The sequence below is a fragment of the Leguminivora glycinivorella genome, chromosome 9, assembly GCF_023078275.1.
Source record: "Leguminivora glycinivorella isolate SPB_JAAS2020 chromosome 9, LegGlyc_1.1, whole genome shotgun sequence".
NCBI lineage: Eukaryota > Metazoa > Arthropoda > Insecta > Lepidoptera > Tortricidae > Leguminivora > Leguminivora glycinivorella.
Window position 1 is genome coordinate 10,124,487 of NC_062979.1, and position 26,176 is coordinate 10,150,662.

The window sequence follows — 26,176 nt, forward strand, 5'->3', positions numbered from 1 at the left end:
CATACTATGTAGTATAAAATCATCCCCAGTATAACCAATATCATGTGGGTAGCTAATAGCTATACTAAGCTAAGTATGCGATAAAGACACAGGAAAATGTTTTGCGTGAACACACTCTCTCTCACAGGGGGTTTTCCCCGAGACTTACAAGCCGGTTAGGAAGACTTGGGAATCTTGGGATATGTATGTTGATTTACCGGGATTTACCTTTTCTTTCAATACGATAATGACGGTCTGCGATCTACATAAAGTACTAAAAAGTTTCCTATTCCAATTTCCTATTCCAATTCCAACCCGTGGAGCGCCCCCCCTCCTAAATTATATACTATTTATAGACACCGTATGGTTAAGGACATTTAGGGATTCTCATATAATCATTATTTTTAAAATCGGGACTTAATCGCGTATAACTACATATTAAACTGACCTCCAACGTTTCAAGGACGGCGTTGTCCCCGTGGTCTCGGAGAAGACTGGCTTGAAATGACATCAACACCTTCTGACAGCCGCGCGAGTTTTTCGAACTACCCGCACTTGGTTTTGATTATCAACTTGAACTGTTTGCGCACTAGGGATGTTACTCTGTCGACATACAACACTGACGATATCTGAGATCACGGGGACAACGCTGTCCTTGAAACGTTGGAGGTCAGTTTAATATGTAGTTATACGCGATTAAGTCCCGATTTTAAAAATAATGATGTGTAATAATCGTGAAAGTTTAAATCAGTGATTCTCATATAATATTATGAAATTATTGTTTTTTTTTATTCTGATTCCACGTAGAAGTTGTACAAACCAGCAATATTTATTTTGTTTTTATTCATTGTATAACTATGTGTTTGTTGAAGTGTTGTTTAAAAACTTCGCCTCTTTTTAAGAAACCTTGTTATGTACCTGCTACAAGTCTTTTCACCATAAAAACAGATTTCACCATAAGGTAACGGCGGCTATCAACGCGGGTATCGAAATCGACGTCCATTACCGCCGCATTTGCAAATACGCATTTTATAGGCAAACCGGCCAATTTCCTAAATAAAGTTACTCACACAAAGGAAGCCTGTTTAGTTGACTAACGCACATATAGGCGCTAGAGAGTGTGAATGAAAGAAGACACTCGCTATTTGACAGTTTTTGCCACGGGGCCGCAAGAAGAGGTTGTGTCATACTGACGCGTGACGCTAAACCTAAGTGAACTCCAATCTCATTTAGTAGTTTACGTAATAATTGTGACAAATAGGTGAAAGTTATGCATTTTAAATTGTTGTTAATAGTTTTCTACATGACTTCTGAGTACTTTTTACGTATTGTTTAGCCTGGAAATGTGTTTAAAGTGGAAATTAAAAGACAGCGGTGAAAGGCGCCATTTTGTGAGTAGATTCTATTACTGTGGTATACCACAGTAATGGTTAAAGTAGTGATATTAGTTCTTTATGCTTTATTTTAAGTATATGTGCTCGGTTATATAATGTCTTACACTTGTTTCAATCTTGATCTATTCACGCTATCAAAGAACTATTTACGTGGTATGAAAAATATTTAACAAAATCTTAATTTTTAGCAAAAACTTCATTACTGATTTCGTAGTTTCTATGAAAACCGTTAATTTGTCAATTTTTTTAAACATTGAGATAAAGTCTGATGTTTACTTACCAGTTATGTAAACTTGGTTTTAATATAAAGTTGCAATATTTTATTTTGATTTGTAATGAAAATACATCTGTATGACATTGTTTTTATTGCTCGGAATTAGATTTTATTATACTCCAATTTATGCCTATCACCGATGGTACGATCGGATAACCCTCGGTAATGGAATATATAAGAATCTATTACCGATCCATGCAATATTTGTTTGGGTCGGTAATAGGTTCCTAAAGAAGTATCTATTACCGAGCGACATATTAGTCTTGTATCAAAATATGACATTTAGAGTACCGTAAGTACAGATTTCTTAGATGAAACTGAGTCTTCTGTGGGTATTCATAAAGTAAGATAGTATAGGTATATGTATTTGTCATAATTTGTATATTCAACCGTCGGTATTAAGCTCCGAATTTTGAGATGGGTTTCTATTTACCGATGGCAGAAAAACACTGTCATTCATACCCTCGGTAATGAAATCTCAATTCGCGTTAATAGAACCGCAGCCTGTTCATTACCACGGTAATAGAAAATTTAGGTATGCTGGCTTCAATAATTATTTTATGACATATAATAAACTAAAATCATCCAAAAACTGTTCAAAACTAATAGTTCAATAAATACTCTTCCATAAAAAAAAATATTTGTGGCCGTTAACGAGCTTTGATACCCTTAATTTTTTGGAATCTTTTGAAATCTTCCTGAAGTACCACGTTAATAGGCGCCATTACCTTAATAAACTTGTGTTTATTTTATATCCTACAAATCAGGGAGAAATCAATGCCCCGTTTTTTCTGAAACATCGGATTGAAAAATTGGTATTAAAACAGTATTTTGTAACACATTGGGTAATCGAACTTATACATATACGAGTATCGACTTTCTACTAATGAAGGCTCCGTCCTTACGCGTTAGGTGCAATAAAGGTGTTATTATCTGAATTTTCAAAATAATTTCATCTATAATTTAATGCATAAGGACCCTTTAAGAATAAACAGAAAGCCACTGATAAGTATAAGAAGATTTCAGTCCCCCTCAGTTGGGAGGGGGTATCCACTATGGGACCGGCAAGAAACTCGGCGGGCAACTTCTTTTCAAAACATTACATCTTATAATTAACATGCATTAAATAACAACATACAATTTAACATGCAAAAGTATTCATCAAAGAATATGAACAGACTAGGTACTCTATGGAAATCAATTTCAATAAATTATATTATTGCTTAATAATACGTCGTTCTTCTTCAGAGAAAACATATCAAATTGTCATAGAAGAAAAAGATAATATGAATCTCAATATCATTAAATATGTAATTTACCTACACAACATAAAATATAAAATATTTGATGTGCTTTCTTATCTGAACTGTGTCCTCTATACATAATACAATTATTTTAATTGCTATTCGTTTTTTGTAGTTTCTGGTTCGGGCCATGCATGTTTGTCTGTCAAATAGTCCTCGACTCTGTAATAAGCCTTTAACATCAATGATTTTTTTAAGTAGTTCTTAAGAGCTGGGAGGGGTAATCTCAAAGCAGTGTCAGGTAACTTATTATAAAAATGAATGCATTGCCCAACAAATGACTTCTGTACTTTACGGACACGAAACTTCTTTATGGCAAGCTTATTTTTGTTTCTAGTGTTATAATTATGGATATCAGAATTCTTAGTGAAACAGTCTAAATTCTTAACAACATAAATTATACTATCATAAATGTATTGGGAAGCTACAGTTAAGATATTAATTTCTTTGAAGAGTTCTCTTACTGATTCACGTGTTCCTAAGTTGTAAATAGAACGAATGGCTCTCTTTTGTAATACAAAGATAGTCTGTATGTCAGCTGCTTTGCCCCAAACCAGAATACCGTATGACATTACACTGTGAAAATAACTATGATACACTAGGCGAGCTGTCTCAACATTAGTCAGTTGCCTGATTCTCCTAACGGCGTATGCGGCTGAACTTAATTTGCTTGCTAGTTTCTTTATATGAGGACTCCATTGTAGATTTTTGTCCAATGTTAAACCAAGAAACAGTGTTGTATCTACCATCTCTAAGCATTCATCATTCAAAAGTATTTTTGTATCGATTGGTTTAACATTCGGCAGAGAAAATCGAATACATTTGGTTTTCTTAGAATTAAGAAGTAAATTGTTGACAGTAAACCACTGCAGTACATCAGCTAACGTGCTATTAATTACATTGTAATCCGTAGATTTTCGGTCAACATTAAAAAGCAGTGATGTATCATCAGCAAAAAGTACTATTTCACAAAAGTTTTTCACTATACATGGCAAATCATTTATATAAACCAAAAACAGGAATGGACCTAAAATTGAGCCTTGTGGCACTCCTAATTGGACTACAGTCCCGCTAGAGCGAGTTTTGTTAACAACTACTGTTTGTGTTCTATTGCTAAGGTAAGAAGACATAAAGTTTAGGGCATTTATAGACAAACCATAATGTTCTAATTTCAAAATGAGCGTTCCATGATCCACACAATCAAAGGCTTATCAGATTATGAAAACATAGCTCAGTCATAAATATACAATATTGAGTACCTGACACATTTAAGTAAATTGTTACGGTATGCAAATAAAAAATACTTAGTGCTCTACAGCCACAACAACTCAATTTACCGAGTAATTAGACACCTTGTGGGTGGCTGATTGCTGTAAAATGTAAATACGGATTAATAAGGCATATGTATATTAAAATGGGTATTTTAACGTAAACAGGGGCGCGGGGCGTAGCGTATTAGTCAAGTGCATATTTGTCGAGTCTTTACACGTTGGCACCGCGGATATTTATCTGTCTCAAATATTTTGGCGTATTATTAGCAGTTACACTTTTAGAAACGGTCAAACAAATCTTGTCACTGAAAAAAGGTGCGAAATTCATATTTAGTATGTGTAACGCTTAACCTTCGCCGCTACATTTTTCAAATTGGCCGCTTTTTAGGGTTCCGTAACAAAAAGGTACAAAATAAACCCTTATGGCGCCGCTCTGTCCGTCTGTCTGTCTCTCTGTCCGTCTTAAATATCTCGAGAACTACTTATTTATGCTACCGCTTTGAAATTTGGAATACTTATGAACATCGATAACCTCTGCAAATTGAAAGTATTATTTTTTTTAATTTATTAATATTAATTACAGAAAATGACCAAAATGAAAGGGGGCAAACTGTAAATTTCAAGTAACTAGGTCAATTGGGGTATCGTTAGAAAGAGCTCAAACTGTACATATCAAAACTATTTTTTATAATTTTTTGGTTGTGGAAAAAATGTTTTTTGAAGGAAAATGTAAAAAAGAAATACCGCCCCCCTAATCTCTGAAGTTTACCAACATACAGTTATAAAATTTTCACCAGGCATGGCTATAATAATGAATATTACAGGAAAAATTAAATCGTACACCTATCTTGAAAACTTTTTTTTTTATTTATAAAAAACCTTTCAGATTTACATTTTCAATTTCAACACCCTCGTGTTTATTGTACCTGTATTTTTTAACAAAACACCAATTGAACACACCTGCTTTCAAATAGAGGCAAAATGGTTAAAATCGGTTCACGCAATAAACAATTATCCCATAAAAATCATCTTCCATACTAGCTCGCGCGCATTAGTTTACTCAATTTGCCGATAGATGTCGCGGTACGTTGAACGCTCATTTCCTACATCGCGTTTTTCCTGATATAATGAGGTCGGTTCAGGAGGGTCCTTGCGACATGTCGTAAGTCATAAACTATTGAAGTCGAATAGTCTTGATTTTATTTGGACGTTGTCTAACAATAAAATTGTATATTAAAATATTACTTGTTATGTGGGAAATTGAGTCATGAGGGATTTAGTCAAGTCTGTAGAGTTCTATGAATAACATTTTGATGATAGATATATTTTTCAATAGTTATTGAAATTTTGTACGGAACCCTCGGTGAGCGAATCCGACTCGCACTTGACCGGTTTTTTAAAAGTGACATGATTTGTTTGGCCGTCATATTAATAAATTTAAAAAATGGGACAGACGGACAGTCGCACCATAAGGGTTCCTTTTGTAACTTTTTGGTACGGAGCTCTAAAAAGTCCTCTGAAGTTTCGACCTGACAAAAAATGTCCATCTTCTCGCACTAGAGTGATTTAAAAGCGCCATCTGTACTGAAAATTATTATTACTTTACGATCGCATCTGATCTGATTTGACGTCTTGATATATTTTATTTCCATTATAAAAGAAATTATGTTTTCACCTCACTAGCTCGGAAAGGACTTTTTTATTCTTTAAAAATAGATAGCACAATCGCATTTTATCCACAAGAGTGCAAAGAATATTTGAAATCCAAACGTGTCATTAGTTACTTTTTTAAATATAATTTCTTGTAAAGGCATGTTCCAGACGGGACAATTTTCTCCCTGTGCTGTGCTGTGCTGTGTTTCTAAATTGTCTTAACAAATCATGTGATGTGAACGTAAAAATAATTTCATATCGAACTGTATCCGACTAAAAACACTAAATTCAAACAATTTTATAACATGATATTACCATAAAACACTTGAAATCGTACAAGAAATTGTTTTTTTTTTACTTTTCCACTGTACGTATTCAGAACGCACCTTTAAGTAACATTGCAATCTCAAAAAGCGAGAAACGCAACGCACCCAAATAGATTTTTCTTTTTGATTCATAATTTGAAACTTTTGTGGTGTCGGTGGGTGCATCGTGGAAATTGTAATAAACGCAAATTGACTTATTTCTGTGCAATTATGTTCCAGTTGTTTTTATTGCGTGTTTCCTCGCTTTAGTGAGTTATGTGTTACACACGGGATGCAAAGTTATTTTACCTCGTGTGTATTGCAACACTCTACGCTCAGGATTCTATTTTTGAACTACTCGCTTCGCTCAGGATTCTATTTTCGAACCACTCGCTTCGCTCGTGGTTCAACCATAGAATCCATTCGCTAGCTCGTAGTTCAACCCTAGAATCCATTCGCTAGTTCGTGTTGCAATTCCACACTCGGTTAAAATACAACTTTGCTCCCTTGTATAACAAATAACTATTTCTTGTCTACGCCCCCTGTTTGTACTTTAAACGAGAATATAGATCGAAGCATGTCGATCTCATTACACACACGTCAGAGGTTCCTACGTCAGCTGGCTTGTTATGCTACTGCTAGCGTTATCTAATTACCTAATACATGCAGTGAATAGGGGAAGGTTGCGATCATTGGACCAGCGCCTTAATTGGACCACTTAAATATTTCAAAACCTAATCGGACGGAATCCAGTAAGGTGCAAGGTGACCTTAGGTCTCACCTTGGGCCACTCCGTAACCTCAGTCACGCCTAGCTTCCTGAAAAAGAGTGACGCGTCCAAGTATGTTTCGAGCGCTGTTGAAGTTAAATTACGCGAAGGAATAAAATCATGAAAGTATAAATACATTTGCAATTGAATTTGTGTGTTGACGTATAATGCTTAAACATTTATTAATGAGCAAATTTAAAACGACAGTTTCCAGCCATTTGTTTTCTCTATTTTTTAATATTTTTATTTGTGATATGATACCTAGTTACTATCAATGAAATGAAATGAAATGAAATGAAATGAAATGAAATGAAATATTTATTTTTCCAAGTAGGCATATTACAATGCGCTTATGAACGTCAAATAAAACTACGCCGGCTCTAACCCTACGCCTCAGCCTCGAGAAGATTTCAGTCCCCCCTCAGTTGGAGGAGGGTATCCACTATGGGACCGGCAAGAAACTCGGCGGGCCACTTCTTTTCAAAACATTACATCTTATAATTAACATGCATTAAACAACAAAAAAACAAGATACAATTTAATAAGCAAAAGTATGTATAAAAAAAAATATTAACACAAGAAATTATACAAAGTAAAAAGCTATTATGATTATTAATAAGAGATGTTAGAGATGTATAGAGTCTCTAAGTGTCAAAGTACATCTAAAAAAATTATACATGAAGAAAAAAAAATAACTAAAATAACTTTAGAGTTGTAAAAGACTCTTGTTGTCTTAAGCGAAGGAAAAATATATATATATATACTTAATCTACTTTTTCCTTGGAGATGTATATGGTCGAATAACTAAAACCATTTTTGACACTGTTGCTTTTCGATTTTAAGTGTCAAACTTATATGACTGACAGATCATTCAATAAGGCTTTTTTATGAGAAGTATCATTTAGAGTGGTCCCTCCTTCAGAAACTAAAAAAAAATTGTTAGATAGGTTTTTTTTACTAAATATTGACTTACGTACTTTTTGCAGATATACTTGGAGACTCAAATTTCTTCCAGGTTATAAGTACTATTTAGTTAACCAAAATGAAAAAAAGATTGTATGATAAAGTTAAATACTTTTAGAGAAAAATCATATTTCATGAATTTGGTTTTTTTTTCTGCCAGCTGAACCACTGGGAATTTTTCAACAAAACTTTGCACAATCATACTACTAAGTGTAAGTAACTATAGAAAAAAAAACAGCTTCTAAACATCAAAGGGCATTTTTTCTTCCCTTATCCTGCTACGGCCTTTCCTAAGTCCATTGATAGCGACTTTGTGGTCCAATGAAGGCGACTCTGGTCCAAAGAAGGCAACAGCTTATGAAAACTTTTACACGATTTTTCTCTAAATGGATTATACTTTTTTTTATTGTGAAGAAGGTAATTCATAAATAGATATCAAGAATTACAACTTAATAATGGGATGCCCATTCTGTTTAAATGATTTGTTAATAAAGCATTTTGTTTTGATAAGTAGATAAATAAAGAACTGTTCCGTTCAAAGTGTTCAAACCGATAGCATAAGTTCCTAGTTCTCAAGATCAGAGTCGCACCATAAAGGCCCACGGCCCAGGTAAACGGCCCATTCTGACAAAATTGTTACCATTTTCAGTTTTATACTTAAACGGACGAATTAAAAATTATAGGAGTTTCATTCAGATTAAATACCTTTTTCATGTTGTTTTGATACGTACGATCTTGAGAATTGCTCTCGCCGAATAGTGCATGGAAAAATAAATCGAAGAACCAATCACCGACTGAGGGCTAAGGGCGCATTGCTGAGCGCTTTTTAGGGTTCCGCAGTCAACTAGGAACCCTTATAGTTTAACGGTTAGTTTTACGGATAAACTCGGAGACCGTTAGTACTAGAAAGCTGAAATTTGGTACCAATATGTATGTCAATCACGCCGACAAAGTGGTTAAATAGAAAGTGTAGTAAAATATATTTGTGATTTTTTTCCATTTCAACCCCAACGTGTGATATATTGTTAGATATGTATTTAAAAATGAATAAGGGTTCACGAAAATATTTTTTTCATTTTTGATATTGTTAATATTTTCGGAAATATTCGCTCCAAAAGTAAAAAAATATGTGTCCCCCCCCTCTCTGACTTTTGATCCATAAGTTTAAAAAATATGAATAAAACCATAAATGTAGAATTTTATAAAGACTTTCTAGGAAAATTATTTTGAACTAGATAGTTTTTGAAAAAAAAACGGAAACTACGGAACCCTACACTGAGCGTGGCCCGGCACGCTCTTGTTTATACTACGGCAAATAAGCATACGAATACGACCCGCTTGATGGTAAACAGTCACCGTAGCTTTATTATTTCCGTAGTTTATAAATTTTATAATTATTTACTAATAGATACTTTTGGTGCTAACACTCCGCGCCTTACTCACTAACAAGTTGAGTAGGGTCTAATGTTATTTTTGCTGCAATTTTCTGCAAGGGTAGCTACTGTAGAATATGACAATCTCTGATAAAGGCGACGTAACTTTACACCAATTGTTACAAAACCTAAGTTATTTATGTTTGTAATAAAAAATATTTTTTCAATTTTATAAAATAATAACAATTCAATTTAATTCTAATTAATTATCATGTAACTGGTGACATTCAATTTTTATATTTTTTCATTACAATATTCAGTATTGTTCGAGTTGACATTGTGCATATTATAAATCTTCAGTATTAATTTATTCAATTTATTTATTTACTGTTATTGATAATTCTATTATTAATTCATAATACTTGCATTTTTTTTTAATAAAATATTAATTGGAATTTATAATTACAATCAATTTAGAGATGGGCCGAATACGGACTTTGCCGAATACGAATATTCGGCCGAACATTCGGTTCAGCTGTTACCGAACCGAACATTCGGCCGAATATTCGGTTCCACTATATTTAATACCTGGCTTAGAGTTAAAAACTTTTCAATGGTTGGTAATGGGTACTAACTAAGGCTCTTAATGTTCCTATAATTTAGTGCATAAGACAGGGCGCTCATCCACACACCTTGCAACCTAAATGGTCGCGCACCGTGCGGTTTCAGAGGAATTTCCTCCCACGAACGCTCCGGCTGTGGAATGAGCTCCCTGTCGAGGTATTCCCGATGAACTACAGTATGGGGTTCTTCAAAAAAGGAGTGTACAAGTTTCTAATGGGTCGGCAACGCGCACGTGACACCCCTTGAGTTGCGGGCGTCCATAGGTTACGGTGACCGCTTTCCATCAGGCGGGCCGTATACCTGTTTGCCACCGACGTGGTATAAAAAAAAAAAAGAACATTTTGATTTTCGTTGCTTAAGCTACGTTATTTTTATTTTTTTACATAATTAATGTAGGTACTTATATTTAACGCATTTTTAACCCCCTTTGGTCCTTCGAATCCTGAAATAGGATGTTACTATCCCATGAATTACGAAACAACTTGCGCTATTTATTTACTTTGAAAATTCGGTAAATATTCGGCAATGTAACCGAACTATTCGGCCGAATACGAACATTGAAAAACTTGCCGAATGTGCCGAATACCGAATATTTACCGAATATTCCGCCCATCTCTAATAATCATATTTCAAATCTGTATTAAAGCCTGACCAGAAATATATGACTATTGTCAGGAGGGCGCTGTTATTCTGATGCAATATGTATATCGGGTGACAGTTCAGTTTAGTAAGAACAAAATAGTTCTAATGAAATTCTTCAACATGGCGCATAATGTATACTTATTTCTAGTCAGGCTTAGTATCTAAATTTACAAATGGCAATGTTTAAATTAAAATTCTGATAGCTTTTAGAAAACTTGCGGTTATTCTGCTCTCCAACGACAATTCACTGTGTCACTTTTTTCTGTCTTTACAACTTAGATTACACCAGTCCACTTATTACATTTTTTTTTCGATAAATCTAGTTAATAACACTAGTATATTTAACTGAAATTCCCAAATTGAAAGGGGGACTCCTTTCCATTTTAGCATTTTCGCTCCCGTAGTGACTTTTAAGAAAACCGCAGACCAGTGAAGATTTTACACCATTTACTTCTTGTTTATGAGTTTTATGACATGTCTACTCCATTAAGAAAAACTAGAAACTAAGCATTATCAATATTACAGTACAGTACTGACAGTGATTAATAAGTAAATTATAGACCTTATGTTTCATTAGTTATTTACGTCAAGCAAGACGGTAGTATAGTTACTAATACATACTTTACATTTTATTCAATACACACAGAAAAGAGAACAGTGTCGCAGACGAAATAAATAAAATAATTGTTTTTTAACTACTTTATTCCAGCGCGGAAATGCAGCTAGCGTCTTGGGAACCTTTGTAACTGGAATGACACGTGGGGGGATGTTTGATTGAATGTTGTTGGGATGTTTTCTGTTTTTTTTGTTGTATTTTTCGTTGTATATTGTAAATTAACTATTGTAAAGTATGATTGTAAAATATAATTTATCGTGTATTTGAATAAATAAAAAGCAGGATTGGTCTAGCTATTTTATTCTGTCCATGACTTTAGTACCGTAATATAGTAATAAATTACCTTACAAAGTTGAAAGTTTGTGGAAAAACTCAAATTTGTTTGGATGCTGTAGCCGCCGTGCAGGATCAGGAGCCGACGACTTATAAAAACTTCAATATAAGTAGACAATATTATATTCCAAATAGGTGCTGGTTTACAAGGGTGATTTGACTAAACGGTTAAGTATGGAAGTGGTGTTTAAGGTAGCGAAGATGATGAAAGAGTGATTTGCAAGATTTAAGCTGTTAAAAACGTTGGTTAAGTTTTAGGTGCCTCATTGGCCGCGATACATCGTATGTGGTGCGCTCCTATTGGCTCTTTATAAATCTTACGGAATTAGCCGAGCGATAAGTATACAAATAAAAGGTTGCGTTCGCAACAGATGCAAAAATTTCTCATCAGCGTATGAAAAATAAAAGGAGCTTTTATCAGCTTGTGAGATGTATATTTCTAGTCTACCTATTTATCATAATGAGCAAGGACTTACGAGTAACACGTCTAACGTCGACAGAGGTATCCAGAGAGAAGCGCCTGGAGTAATACATAATTCGAGCAAAATTTACACAGAGAATAATAAATAATCGCCTCACCTGGAAGATACGTTTACGTAAGTAAAGCTTTCAGTGAAATTCGGGGAATAAGTAGCATGTGAAATATGCTAAAAGACATAAAAAATGAAAAACTTATGTTTAAATTGGGTAGAACTAGGGATCCATTATTGTTAAATCCGATATAATTATGTCCATACTTATTTCACCTATTTGAGATTTGATCAAGCGTACATATTTATGATAACGTTTGTCCCCTAAAATCATATAGCAGATGTAGCACAAACGATTATAATTTTGGTGGGCTCTAATGCAAGGAAGTACATTAAAGCTCCTTGTGTTTTCTAATAGCAACACATTTTCATTCAACACATTACTTACATTTTGTGTAGGCAATTGGCAGCAGCAATAAAATTAATTTTTAGATTTTATTATAAATTCATGCAAAAGTAAGATAATATATCTACTTAAACGCAGTTATTAAATTAATTTAATTTGTGCTACCCATAGTGTAACTTGGCAAACCTGGCAGGCAATTATGGTCGCGCGATAAATGATAAAACATCTGGCCGTCCCTATCGCACTTACTAATAGTGCGATAGGGACGGCCTGATATTTTATCGTCTATCGCGTGACCATGCTATCCGTGCTGCAGGGTTAGCACATGATTCATACGAGAGTATGTCGCCGCGAGATAGACTACCCGTCCTTATGTCATTAATACAGTTAGAAGAAGACGTGGCATCTATCTCGCGGCGACATACTCTCGCGGCCATCATGTGCTAGGTCTACTGGTGTTATAATTAATCTGAGACCTCTATGTCGTTGGTTCTTGAAACTGAAAAAGGCTTGGGTGCGATTGGAAATTGAAGCACGTTTATGATTGTTGCAGCCCTTTCTTTTACTTTTAAATTAAAGAAAATATATACTAATGCAAGCGTAGCGTAAATATCTGTGCTCATCACACAAATAAATGCCATTTCCGGGATCCGAACCCGTGACTGCGGCTTAGCAGGCAGGCTCCACTATTCACTAGGCCAGACTGGTCGTCAAGTTATTTTGTTAAGAACATTCAATGACTCGGTAGTGGTCAGTGCCTATAGTGATGGATCATACGACTTTAGGCCTCATTTCACCAGAGTGCTAAAAACTAAGTTTATGAACACTGATCGATGGAATGGAATGGGGGATGTCTGAAAATTTTAAAATCGCCTGATATTTTTTCTGGTGATAGGAATAAGCATTTCTATTTACAGAAAAAAGTTACAGATTTTTTGGTAGCACCATACATTTTATAAAAATAAAAACGTGTTGCTCGACTGCGCGTACGACTCACTTCGGCAGTTATGAGATTTGTCTTAGTCTTTAAAAAAAATCCATTTTGAATCTGTGCTGGCCACAGACACTGACAGTTGATTGTCAGCTTGACATTTTTCTCGGAGAATTCGTAACCATATCTGGTGAACTATTTATTACTGTTTTCGACTCATTTTCTCTCCCTGGCCTCTGATTTTGCCTCCTTCTACGACTACCTTCGCTCTCGAACCCCGGACCGTGATTTTACTGGCTTAAAACGACGACCTTTGATTTTAAACCCTGGACCTGATTCTACTTGCATTAACGAAGACGTGTGCTTGCCCTGCTTGCTGCCGACGGCCTTTGCGTTGAACCCCGGACCTGATTACAATTTTTAAGCCCATTGAATTGGGAAAACGTGGATAGGTACTAGCGATTTTGTAAGAGCTAGTTCATCTAATTTGCCAAAATGTGGAACAGCGACAAACACAATGCCTGTGAAGAAGAAATTGATGAAAGATGCAGAGATATTTTGGACAGAGAATGTGTATCCCATTAATTTTGAAAAGTGCAACTACATGTAATAACATGAACTCTAATAAGAGTGTAATAAATATAAATTTGTCTTGATCTATATTAACATTATTACTCATTTTAGCACCCATAAGTACGTTTTCACATTATTCGATCTAATACCAGATGTTGGACCGATATCCCATACATTACAGGCGTCGTCTTGGATTTTTTCCATTGAAATCCTTCCGACATCCGATATTGGATCGGGTAATGTGAAAACAGGCTAACTCCTAGTAGTGATTCATAAGCGCACCTGCCTACAGATGAGAACTAGAGAAGGACCTGTGCCCTAAACAAATAACTTTAGATTGTTGGTTTATTGTCTGCTTTAAGTAGTTAGTGCTCAAAAAGGAAATGAGTTTGCGATGTGACGCCTAATACTGCTTTTCACATCACCCATTCAGAAAGGGTACTTTTCGGCCCTGTTAGGAGGGAATTAAGTGACACTTTTTTGTTCAATAACTTTGTCTGGCCTGTATAAAATATTAACGCCACGGAAAGTGTTTGCACATAAGTAATAATCAGTAATCAGTAATTCTTTATTGCTATCATTGGTACATTTCAGTAGGTATAGCACAGCTATGAACCCTGTAAGGGCACTGCAAATATAGTTCTCAATAACTAAAAATCTTAATACTTATAATCTTATAAATCTTAATACCTATATTGCTATGAGAACATTTTTATGTTGTAACATATTTTAATATTATGTATAAAAAAATAGTGTCGATTAAGTGCATAATATTTTTACAACAGACCTGATTCATATTTTAGTATTTTGCTTATATGTTGTTGTTGTATGTCCTAAGGCACTCCATAGGTGCATAGGGCCTCCACAAGATCCTTCCACGCCTTTCTATCTTGAGCCACCGCCTTGGCCTCGTTCCAGCTCAGTCCATATTCCCTCAGCTCGTTCTCAACGCTCCGCCTCCAGGTGTGTACGGGGCGTTTGCGGGCCCTCTTTCCTCCTTGAGGCCGCCACTCAAACGCGATACTGGCGCTGTTGGTAGCTCCTCTTCGAAGGGTATGACCGATCCATCTCCATTTCCGCTGAGCCACTTCCTGGGCGATCGGAGGTTGTCGGCACATACTCCACAGATTCTCATTCCTTATAGTTTTCGGCCAGAAGATACGGAGGATCGACCGGAGGGACTTATTGACAAACACTTGAAGTTTGTGCGTTGTGGTGTGTGTTTGTTTTGCTTATATGATATGAAAAAAAAGTGTCAAATGGTAGCAATAGTAGATTGTGCAACAAGGGAGAAAAATGAGATATATATCTTGAGTGTAGCAAGGTATTCTTAAATTTAATCCTGAGCGTAGTGAGGGATTCAAGTGTTAAGACACAAGGTGGAATTAAATTTGCCACACATATTAACATCAACTTTTAGGAAATTTATATATAATGATATGTTATATGAACATAAAAAATGGTATGTTATGTAACCATGTAAAAAAAATGTGTCCTTGAAGGGAAAAGTATCACTTTGGTCCCTAATAGCAAAGAGGAAAAGTGCCTCTTTGCACCCTCACAGTGCAGGGAAGAAAATAACCCTTTCTTTTCGAATCCCAGTCACTACACTCAGTATTCAATTACATATAGAATACTTCACTTTGTTCACAATTCAATTTATATCCTGGCTATAAATATGCAATTTTGCTCCCTCGTAACACAATCTACTAAAGTGCTGTTAATCATGCTTTAACAGTATGGAGGGCCATAGAAGAATATGGAAAGCCATAGCCGACTGAATTTGATAGTAACTTGACAGTAACTCGACACACATGACACACACCTATGTAACTCAGAAGTAAAATAAAACAACACAATAAATCAATTATATTTTATTATAGGACATTGCAAATTATAAAAAAAAATGTATTTTACCATATTTTTCCTATTGGTCTATCCAAAAAATACACATTTTATAAAATGCCACTGTGTCAGATATTTCTGGCTTTCTTTTTTATGATATTATTGCCAGCGTGTAACTGCATTTTAAGGTTGGTAAACAAGACACGGTATCTTACACTCAGGTGGTCTTCACAGCAAAATCGCACTCTGGTTGGGCAGTTCCTGCCAACCTATTGACACCAACTTTCCTTCAGCTCCTTTCTTAATATGAACAATTTTAAATCTGGATTTTTCTGGTTGGTTTTAGAACAAGTTGGTATAAAGCATGTTTTGGGATCCTTATATCGTGTTTATGTACTTGTATTAATTATAACAAATAGTGTCCGGAACTTAAAAGCGATGATCGTCAGGGAAAATCAGAAGTCAGGGAGGCACAACGGATCGTAAACAGTTCAGCAGGATCAGGTCCAGTGTTTAAAAGCAAACGTCTTCGTTAATGCAAGCAGAATCAGGTCCAGAGGTTAATATCAAAGGTCGTCGTTTTAAGCCAGTAAAATCAACGTCCGGGGTTCGAGAGCGAAGGTAGTCGTAGAAGGAGGCAAAATCAGAGGCCAGGGAGAGAAAATGAGTCGAAAACAGTAATAAATAGTTCACCAGATATGGTTATGAATTCTCCGAGGAAAATGTCAAGCTGACAATCAACTGTCAGTGTCTGTGGCCAGCACAGATTCAAAATGGAATTTTTTTAAAGACTAAGACAAATCTCATAACTGCCGAAGTGGGTCGTACGCGCAGTCGAGCAACACGTTTTTATTTTTATAAAATGTATGGTGCTACCAAAAAATCTGTAACTTATTTCTGTAAATAGAAATGCTTATTCCTATCACCAGAAAAAATATCAGGCGATTTTAAAATTTTCAGACATCCCCCATTGTTAGACGGATCGTTCCGGGTAACCTTATCTAATATCTAGTTCTGAATATAGTGTCTGAGGGATGCTACTCTCTATGCATAGGTACTAATAATGAAATAATTTGTAGGTACATTAAATTAAAAGACCTCTTGGTCATAAAATAATTTGCCTGTAAGAATATTATAGCAATGTCTATGATAAAAGTTCTAGTGAGTTAATGGCACACTGGCACTCCTTCGCAACTTAACATTAAGGAAATCAGTTATCACCGAAAATAAACTAAATAACCCATATAAAATTAGTATATTACGATACAAGTGCGGAAAAAAGGCTGTTCGTAACTCGTGTCACTTTAAAACACTCCCTGTGTTTTAAATCGACATGAGTTACGAATTTCCTTTTCGCACGTGTATCGTACGACGTTTTTCAGTACAGATGAGCCTCCGAAGTTTCGACCTGACAAGAAATGAACCACTTCTCACACTAGTGCATAAAAAAGCACCATCTGTACTGTAATAGTATATTGTGCAACAAGGGAGGTAAGGGGGAGTTTGTCTACGAGTGTTAATAACTCGCGACAGCCGCAGGCTGGAGAGAGTTATAGACACGAGTTTACAAAATCCTTACCTCCTGAGTTACACACAATATTTTTCATTACATTTGAGAGCAAAACACAGGGAAAAAAAAACATAAGGCAAAACCTTCAATGAATGGCGGTGTTGTACTGCCCGTTGCTATGGCAACGCGGTCAAGCTCAAATGGAGATTGCCGTCACAATTTCCTGCCAGATTGCAAATTATGTCGATTTATCTACGTGAAATTTACAAAAAAAACGTAAAACTCACTGAAATAATTGTAAAACATAAATAAAATGCATTTTTCATACCGTATAGGGCGTATAGTATTGTTTTATAGCTTAATAGTCAATTTTTAGTTGTGCAAAAAAATCCTTGGCTGATTGAAACATCCTTTGCCTGAAGAATTGTACAGATTGTATTATTTTTTAAAGCTAAATCCATTACTCCCTTGGGAATAAAATAGTACATTATTCTTCAGTACACGTAGACGCAATAAGACCTTTTATACAGCAAATGTGATGAAAACTATATTTACCGGTCATATTTTAAGATAAACACAGTCGGTAAATATCTACAGCAGATAAGTTACGTTAGACAAGATTAGTAATGTTTGCAACAGGGCTCGTGTTTGGAAAACTTACCTATGTAATAACATTATACCTACCTATGAAATAAAACTATGGAAACGGATTAAATCGCGTATAATGAATTTAAAATAATAATAATTAAATAAATAATTTTTTTTTTCCTCAGTCACCCGTTGACCACGAACGCTGTAAAGAGTTCGAAACGTCGGGATGTATTTTAAATTCATTATACGCGATTTAATCCGTTTCCATAGTTTTATTTCATGAGTAACTATCGCGGTAACCGAAGACAATATTATTATACCTACCTGTTTATACTTACAATATGAATGCTAATATAAAGAACTTACAATATAAAGAACTTGAACGGTTTCATTCTTAGAGTCCAGAGAAAGAAATACAGTTCCACTTCCATTTATAAAATTTCTATATTTATTAAATTTGTATATTTTCTTTGTATTATGACTTTAACTAACGATAACTAATATCAGACGTATCGTACTTATACACGAGTATGTTCAAGAGAAGTTTCTGTTATTTCAGCATATTTTTGTAATGAAAGCGTAACTCCACATAACAAGTAAAGTTCGTAGCTTAACTTTTATAAAGTTGTTCCACAATAACTTAGAAAATTACCAAATTTGCTTCAAGCAATATAAACTTTCCAAAAAATACTTGGTCTTTCCAAAAAGTACTTTGGAAAACATTTGTTCAATTGCATAGAGTACTTTTTGGATTGTATTATGTTCGAGTAAGAACCTAATCCAAATGGTGCTCTACCCTGGGCTGTTATAAATGATACATAACGTGGTGTGACAGGGACAGCGCGCCATCGCCATCGCACCGGTTCTGTCACGCCATGTTATACACGGTGCTCGTGAGCATTGTGAGAGACTTTAACAGCATATTCCTGATACCATTTTCAGACTAAAATGTCAAATTATACTTTTCTGGATTTCGCCTAGTTTCAGAGTAATCACCAACGGAAGAAAAAATATTTTATTATTGTTACTCAGTACAAAAAGCTTTTTTAACGGCGTTGATGACATTATGACGAATAGTCTCACTATCCTCATTGATAGATGTCAAAAAGAGAGAAGAAAACCTTTCAAAAACGAGGTTTTAGAAAAAAAAAAACATTAAAACTCATTTTTAAAGTGCCAGATTTATGAATAACATTTACTTTTTGTGTGAAAATACATTCAAAAATAGTAAAAATAAAAACCGGCCAATAGCGAGTCGGACTCGCCCACCGAGGGTTCCGTTCAAACTTTGAAAAGGTAAAATAATTTCATTTTTCTCATAATTATAACTCTAAAGACGTGACTAGAAGACAAGTATAGGTACTAATGAGCATTATTGTGTATTAATGTAACAGACGGACAGACAGACGGACAGAGTCGCACCATAAGGGTTTCTTTTTGTACCTTTTTGATACGGAACCCTAAAAATGTCAAAAAAATTTTTTTTTTCGCAAAATTTCTTCATCGGGTATTATTATTTTTTTCTTTTTTCCGCCTCAGAAATGCGTGGTAAATATCTGCCCACGAGCACTGTATATAATATTTTGTTATAAATACACACGCCAGTGTGGGAGCACCGTAAGTGTTAAAATCGCAATAAGCACTTCAAAGCAAAAATCCTGATCACATCCGAAACGTGAACGTATTTAATTTATATGCATTTTAGATGACATTGTCATTTTTTGTGTCACTTCGTAAAAAGGGAACTTCAATTTATTTGTATGACTCGGGATTTTTTTAGGCATGGTCCGCCCCGGGCATGAACATACTGAGCCGTATTATTACTTATTACAAGATTCCTTCTAATTTGATATTAATAAGTATCTTTATTAGTTTCAACTACTTTAAGTAGGTAGATGCTGACTGTAAATGTATATATCAGTCATGCAATTTTTTATCGCGCAACTACAAGGGTTGGTGTCCTAACTCCTAATTAAGTCCCTAAGTAATATCATAATATGAATGTACTCATTAGTTACTACAGTAACTCTTTGTGCCTATAAACTGTACAAAAGGTTTTTGCTGTTTTGCTATTGATGTAAGTAGATATTCATTATTAGTACTTACTTACGAGTATATTTAGGTATTTATTAAATATATATCATAAAATAAATATAACAAGTTATATGAATTCATAATTGTAATTTTACTTATTTTAACAATAAATATTGATCATAAATTACATTACTTTAACTACATACACTGTAGGTATATTATATTTTTATAATTCTTCTTTTGTCCATCCTTAACCTGATCGCATAGCGAACGGATTATGAAAGTATGGATAAGGCCCGTATTCAAAGGTTGGTCTGGGATGTTCCTCAACCACATCCAGCGGCAGGTCTGCAGATGCATTTTGCACAAAATCTGTTACTCCATCAAACATAGCGTGGAACAAATCGGAGAGTGTATATCTGCCAAGACTTTTTAACAGTTTAACTTTAAGATCGTGGAAAATTGATTTTAGATACGAAAATCCTTGTAGCGCGAGTTCTTCTATCGCCTCTCTGAATTGGTGTCTAAAAGCGTAAGCAAGGGATCCGAGTTGCTCTAAATCTTTAGTATGAAGATCTTCTGCCGCCTCGCTGATGGTGTCTTTATAGTCCTCAGAGTCCTCAATCCTCAGGAATTTGCTGACTACGGAAGGGCCTGGGCCCGGTTTTAAAGTAGACGCGGCATGGCTTTGGAGGACTACACTTGTTATAGTTACTGCGACGAGGATTAGACGATACATCTGAAAATAATTATTTTACATTTACATACAAAAAACAATTACATGCCTTAATACATAGGGGAACAATATTTATAAAGGTACTAGTTTATTAGAGGAAAAATGTAATTGCAAATGAATTATGCAAATTGGGTTTAAAGCGATCTGTCATTGATAACAATGCCCTTAAAAAGTAAATAATAAATAAATAAATAAACATTCTTACACAGACTGACTGAGTCCCACGGTAATATAATAAAAATCTACTTACATTTGTTTTATGTTTGAGCTTGTAACCTTAATATTCTCTCTGGTGTACAATTAACACTGGTAGTTCAAAAATGAAGTGGTGGAATTTTATACAATTTTAGTCTACATTATTAAATTATCCACATTATCGTAATTAGGTATAGATGAGTGTGAATCATCTACATGACTAAATAGTTCGTAGTTTTCACTATTCATCACTTGATGAACCATTTAGATACTATTAAACTTATACTAATGGAAGTTTGAGTATTTAATAAAGAATTAGTGCGTTACTAATAGATATTTTCTAAGTAAATTATCTAAAAGGAAATTCAATACAACTTATATTATGTCAATTAGAAATCACAATCTTCTTATAGCACTCGGAGTAGCAGCGCATGTGAGTTAAAAAACAGTTCATAGAATTTTAAAGGAGATTATCAATTAAGATCTATATAGGATTTGGTCGGTGTAAACTTGAATGCGTTTTACTTACTGCATTAGGCATGAGATAAGGTATAAAACATACTAGTTTGTTGCTCCAAAGATATAAAGAAATGGCGTTATTTTGCGAGTGTCCATTACTGGAACCGAAAAACTGCCTACCTCCTATGATGGACAAGGAACAATTTACAAAACCAACATTTACAAGAAACAATCCTATGTTAAAATAACTCAAACTGATTGCATTTATGGTATATAATATTGACTCATTGAGTATCAGTTGGCTTTAAAAGTAAAATTTTAAACTTATTTCACTGTCCATAATGGGGGATCCATTACTGGAGAACTGCCGTCCATAATTGGAGAAAAAACACCTATTTTTAATTCGTTAACTACATGAAGAAACCAATAGGAGTATCCATACTGCAATACGCTTGAAATGTAAAAGAAGGATTGGACATTCAAGATTTAACACGCTTAGCGGTAGAATTTTTACATTTATGAGTGAAATATCAAAAAGAGGCCAATAAAAATGACCTAATCGTTATTATGAACTCTAACAGCCATTTAAACGATTCCGATAACGATTCCTTTAACTAAAACAACTACATATATATAAAGGTTAGTAAATTAAAAATAAATGAGAAAGTTGCATCTTGACAATTTTTTTTATTTTTTTCAAAATTTTAAAATATTTTCTCTAAAATATTGCGCCGCTGAATCTGCTTAGAGAATACGACCATTAAGAAAATATTTTTTTTAGCATTTTCCGGTATAATATTCAGCAGATTAAATATCCTTGCAATTTTTAACCTTGTAAGTATTAATGTTATCGTTTATGTTAACTGGTCGCAATAAAAAAGTTTGTTGATTTAAAGCCTATTCAGTGCAATTTCTCCATTTGTGTTTATGTTTTTTATCATGAGTCGTCTGGAAACGAGTCTTTAAGTTTGCTGATATGCGAGATACGGAGAGATGTACCAATGAGTGTAATGAGATAATTTGTTCTCCTCGTATATGATTTCCAAGGAGTGCTGTTTTTTTTTCAAAGCATATTCGCTAGCTACAATTTTATTTTCCAGTATGTTAGGCATACTATTTACCACATATGTGTAATAAATATATCTTCCGTTTTTGACCTTATTCAGTGTCAAGGCAGTGCTATCAGGGTATATAAAAGTCTCACTAAACGGTTTACTTAATAAAGCCTTTAATTGAATAATTGAAGTGAATTTGAAATGCAATTTCTTTTATTTGTTTTTTTTTTATCTCGTCTGGCAATGCGTTGTTAATCTTACTGATATGCGAGATACGGAGAGATGTGACAATGAGTGTAATGAGATAATCGGTTCTCCTTGTATGTGATTTCCACGGAGTGTGGCAATGGTCCGGCGGAGCGCGAGCGCCGGCTCCGGCGCGCGCGCCGCCCGGGTGTCAGTCTAATCTATCAGCTCGGAGCGGTTCGGTGCTATACCGGCTAAATTACTTCGCGCGGGATTTAAAAAAAAACTTTTCTTTTTAATTATACGTAATTAAAAGTTTCCTAAAGTGAAAACTAAGAAACAACATTAACGCATGTTCACGTGGAACAAATAATTAAAAAATAAATATTTACAATTTTGTAGTAGGTACTGTGAAAAGCTGAAACACCTATGGGCGAAGTAAAAGTTAACAGCTTTCCGGACATAATGAGAAAGTGTTTCAAAATGGGTCTTTTTAAAAGTAAGTACATAAAATGAAATATGTAAATTCGATGTTTTTTTTTCAGGTTTCATGAAATTGAATGGTAATCGATATACATAATACAGGTACCAAAATATTATTTTAGTTTTCCTGTTAACTGAATGAGTCAAAATAAGAACATATAAAATACCTTCACTTGGAAAATGACGATCGAACGTAAACTGACATGACGGGTCTTTTTACGGCATATCGGAACAACGATAAAAATGGAAACGGTTCGGCATAAACTTTGCATAGTGCCTGCGTTCGATACCTAATCGGTAAAGAGTTTACTTGAAACACGTCGAAGTAGGCTGGCGTACTTAATAAATAAAATAGCACTTCCCCTTCCGCTGTAATGCATCAATGTGCAAGCGGGTCGACCGATCCCGAGGTTATCTCCGTATGCGCAAAATCGTTTGATATCACATAACTCATATACAAATCTTAGTTTGTGATTATCGCTGCAATTAAACTAAGCGATTACTACAGATTACACTAATTGTTTAATTCATCATACACATGTCATCTATGGTCATTTTCTTCAATTAATTGGGTTCATATGTATAAGTACAGATTTATTTCCATGATTTCAGTGTTCGTGAATTAGCCTAAGGTTTATTTGCCAAGACGAATATATACTTAATGTAAAATATGTACATACTATCAATTACATCTCAATTACTAAACAAAATTAAAGTATGGAACGTATATACGCAAAGCGTTACTTATACGTTAAGATGCTAGACTAGTTGCCGAAGGAAACATTACAATTTACATGCGTCTGAATACTTAATAAGCGTGTTTGTACATAATTTTAATAATGAAGCATGAATAACAGGCGTTTTACAAACTTCTGTACGAAAATATAATTGTATATGTCGTCGCATAACACACTGCTAATTTAAAAGAAGGTTTTCAATTTGTTGAAATCTTGTTTATTTTTTGTGTATTTTCCACGATTTCTTTGTATGGGATCTTCTTTTACTTATGTTTGAAGATAACAAAGTATCCATATAGATTAAAATATAATAAATTTGAATACGATTGTCGTTAAGTACTTCTGAATCTGATGCCGATGGGATCCTATTGGCTTAGCACTAGTGCACCGCGATAGTATGGTGGACTTGGTTTTGTTTGGTTTAGTATCTATTACAAACTGAAATAGATACCTACCTATTTCAGTTTGTAATTTATATATAGTAGTGTGAACCGTACTTATAATACGAATAAAAAATATTTTATAAAATAATTTGATTTGTTGTTGGACATACGTGTGTTTAGTGTGAGTTACACGTGAGATATTATCACGGTACACTCACGCTCTAAGGATCTTCAGTTTATCGTGGGACAGTCAATCAATCTATATGAAAATGTCCTATAAAATGAAGATAATGTTATAATTGTAACACTATTTAGTCACTGCTTAAGTGCTTATGGCGATCAATTGTCATTTCATAAAATATTGAAAGTTTTGGCAACAACAGGCTTATGTTGGTGATAACTGAACCTGATAAACGTTATTGTATCTCAATTCATCATTGTTATTTGTGTCTGAAGTATCTATAGCAATTCATATAAAGACAATAAAGTACCTACTTATTAAGAAACATTTCTGCATTTAAAACATGCTTGAAATATCGTTAGGTATATGTATGTGCAGTTTCGCCACTGCACAAGAGTGATTAAAATCTCTTTATCAAAACCATTTGTCTTAAAATCAAATGCCTACTTGACTGAAATCTTGCCCACTCATTTTTCGCACAACGAATGAAACGAATTGAAAATTCGCTGGTTGAGTGGGCCCCGCGCCGGGGAGGGGGGTGGGGGGCAATCTGCGCGTCGCATGCATCGGTGCAGCGCCACAATGACCCTCGTACCTTCCATTCCACGTATGTTTTCAGCTCGGAATAACCTTTTCATTGTGAATATTGTGCAGTATCCACACATATCATATAGGCTTCCTTGGATAGCGAGAGACGATGATACCACGAGCATTCGCAGAGTCTCTACATATTTGGATGCACCTTTACGCTTTACCGAGCAGTTAAGTTTCCACAGCCTTGGAATTAGAATTTACCGTTCTCGTAGCAATGTTATGCAAATTGCAAAATTTTTCTCGATTGGTGTTAAACCGGCATGTCATGAAAATCTTGAATACACACCAAGTAAAGTATTTGAATGTTAACAATGCCACTTAAGAATAATTACAATATCATTTGATATTTAAACACGTTAGCTAGCTCCCGAAGTCGTGACGTGACCAATATCTTATATCTTTATTAAAAGGTACTCGAACTTAAATACCTACTTGACAACCGCCCAACCTTTTGTTTGTGATAAAAATTGCATTTTTGGGACAAGTTTTTATCGCTTAATTGTACATTTCCTTCCACAGTCAAATAATGCTCGTCGAGACAATTCCACTACTATTTCTTATATCCCCAAAACTAGGTTGCATTGTTTTATTATATGTATGTACGATGTTGCTATGACTACCACCTATCTGCATCTTCCGACTTAGGTACGTAAGTGCGTTTTCACATTGTCCAATCCGATATCGGATCTATGACCGATATCCCATAAATTACAGGCGCCATATTGGATTTTTTTCATTTAAATCCTTCCGTCATCCTATATCGGGTCGGATAATGTGAAAACGGACTAAGCACATTTGTATGCACATTTTCAGCTTCATCGCAAAAAGAGTTTGATTTGCAAAGTTTTGTTTGATTAATTATTACAATGCAATGATGAAACTACATTAATAAAACCTTTTCAAAATTCCCCGTTATCGCGTGTGTAATTATTACATAGAAATCCTTAAAATCTTAAGTTAAAGTTAATTAATATATGTAGCACGCTATCGCGTTTGTCTACGTGTTAATGACTCCCCCGATTACCCAACCAAATGGATTAAAACAATAAAAGTCGCGTTTCATTTCGGTCTTTATCATTAACACTGTCATAGAACATGCATTGCAACATGGTGATTGCCTTCGTCCTTCGTTTGTGGGAAATTATATCTGAATGTGCAGTCTCCGTCAAACATCGGAGCGCTCGAGGAGCTCAAAAAATCTGAACACTCACTCTAACGTCTTAACAATAGAGGCGTGTTCAGATGTTTGTGAACACTTCGGGCGCATCGATATATCTGATGGCGACTGTGCTACCGTCGCGATGCAT

The 26,176-nt window shown here is 34.8% G+C and overlaps 1 protein-coding gene across 2 annotated transcripts in view; it reads left to right on the forward strand.

Moving 5' to 3' along the window:
* LOC125229285 (organic cation transporter protein-like) overlaps nt 1-26,176 on the forward strand; it is an 86,531-nt gene that overhangs the window by 27,938 nt on the left and 32,417 nt on the right. The window contains exon 1 of one of the 2 annotated variants that reach the window (XM_048134080.1): nt 22,716-22,990. The exons of the other annotated variant lie outside the window; for it this stretch is intronic. Within the exon in view, the coding sequence (XP_047990037.1) occupies nt 22,921-22,990 (70 nt within the window). The 5' untranslated portion in view covers nt 22,716-22,920. Of the gene's footprint in view, nt 1-22,715; nt 22,991-26,176 lie in introns of those variants that run through there. 2 annotated transcript variants of the gene reach the window in all.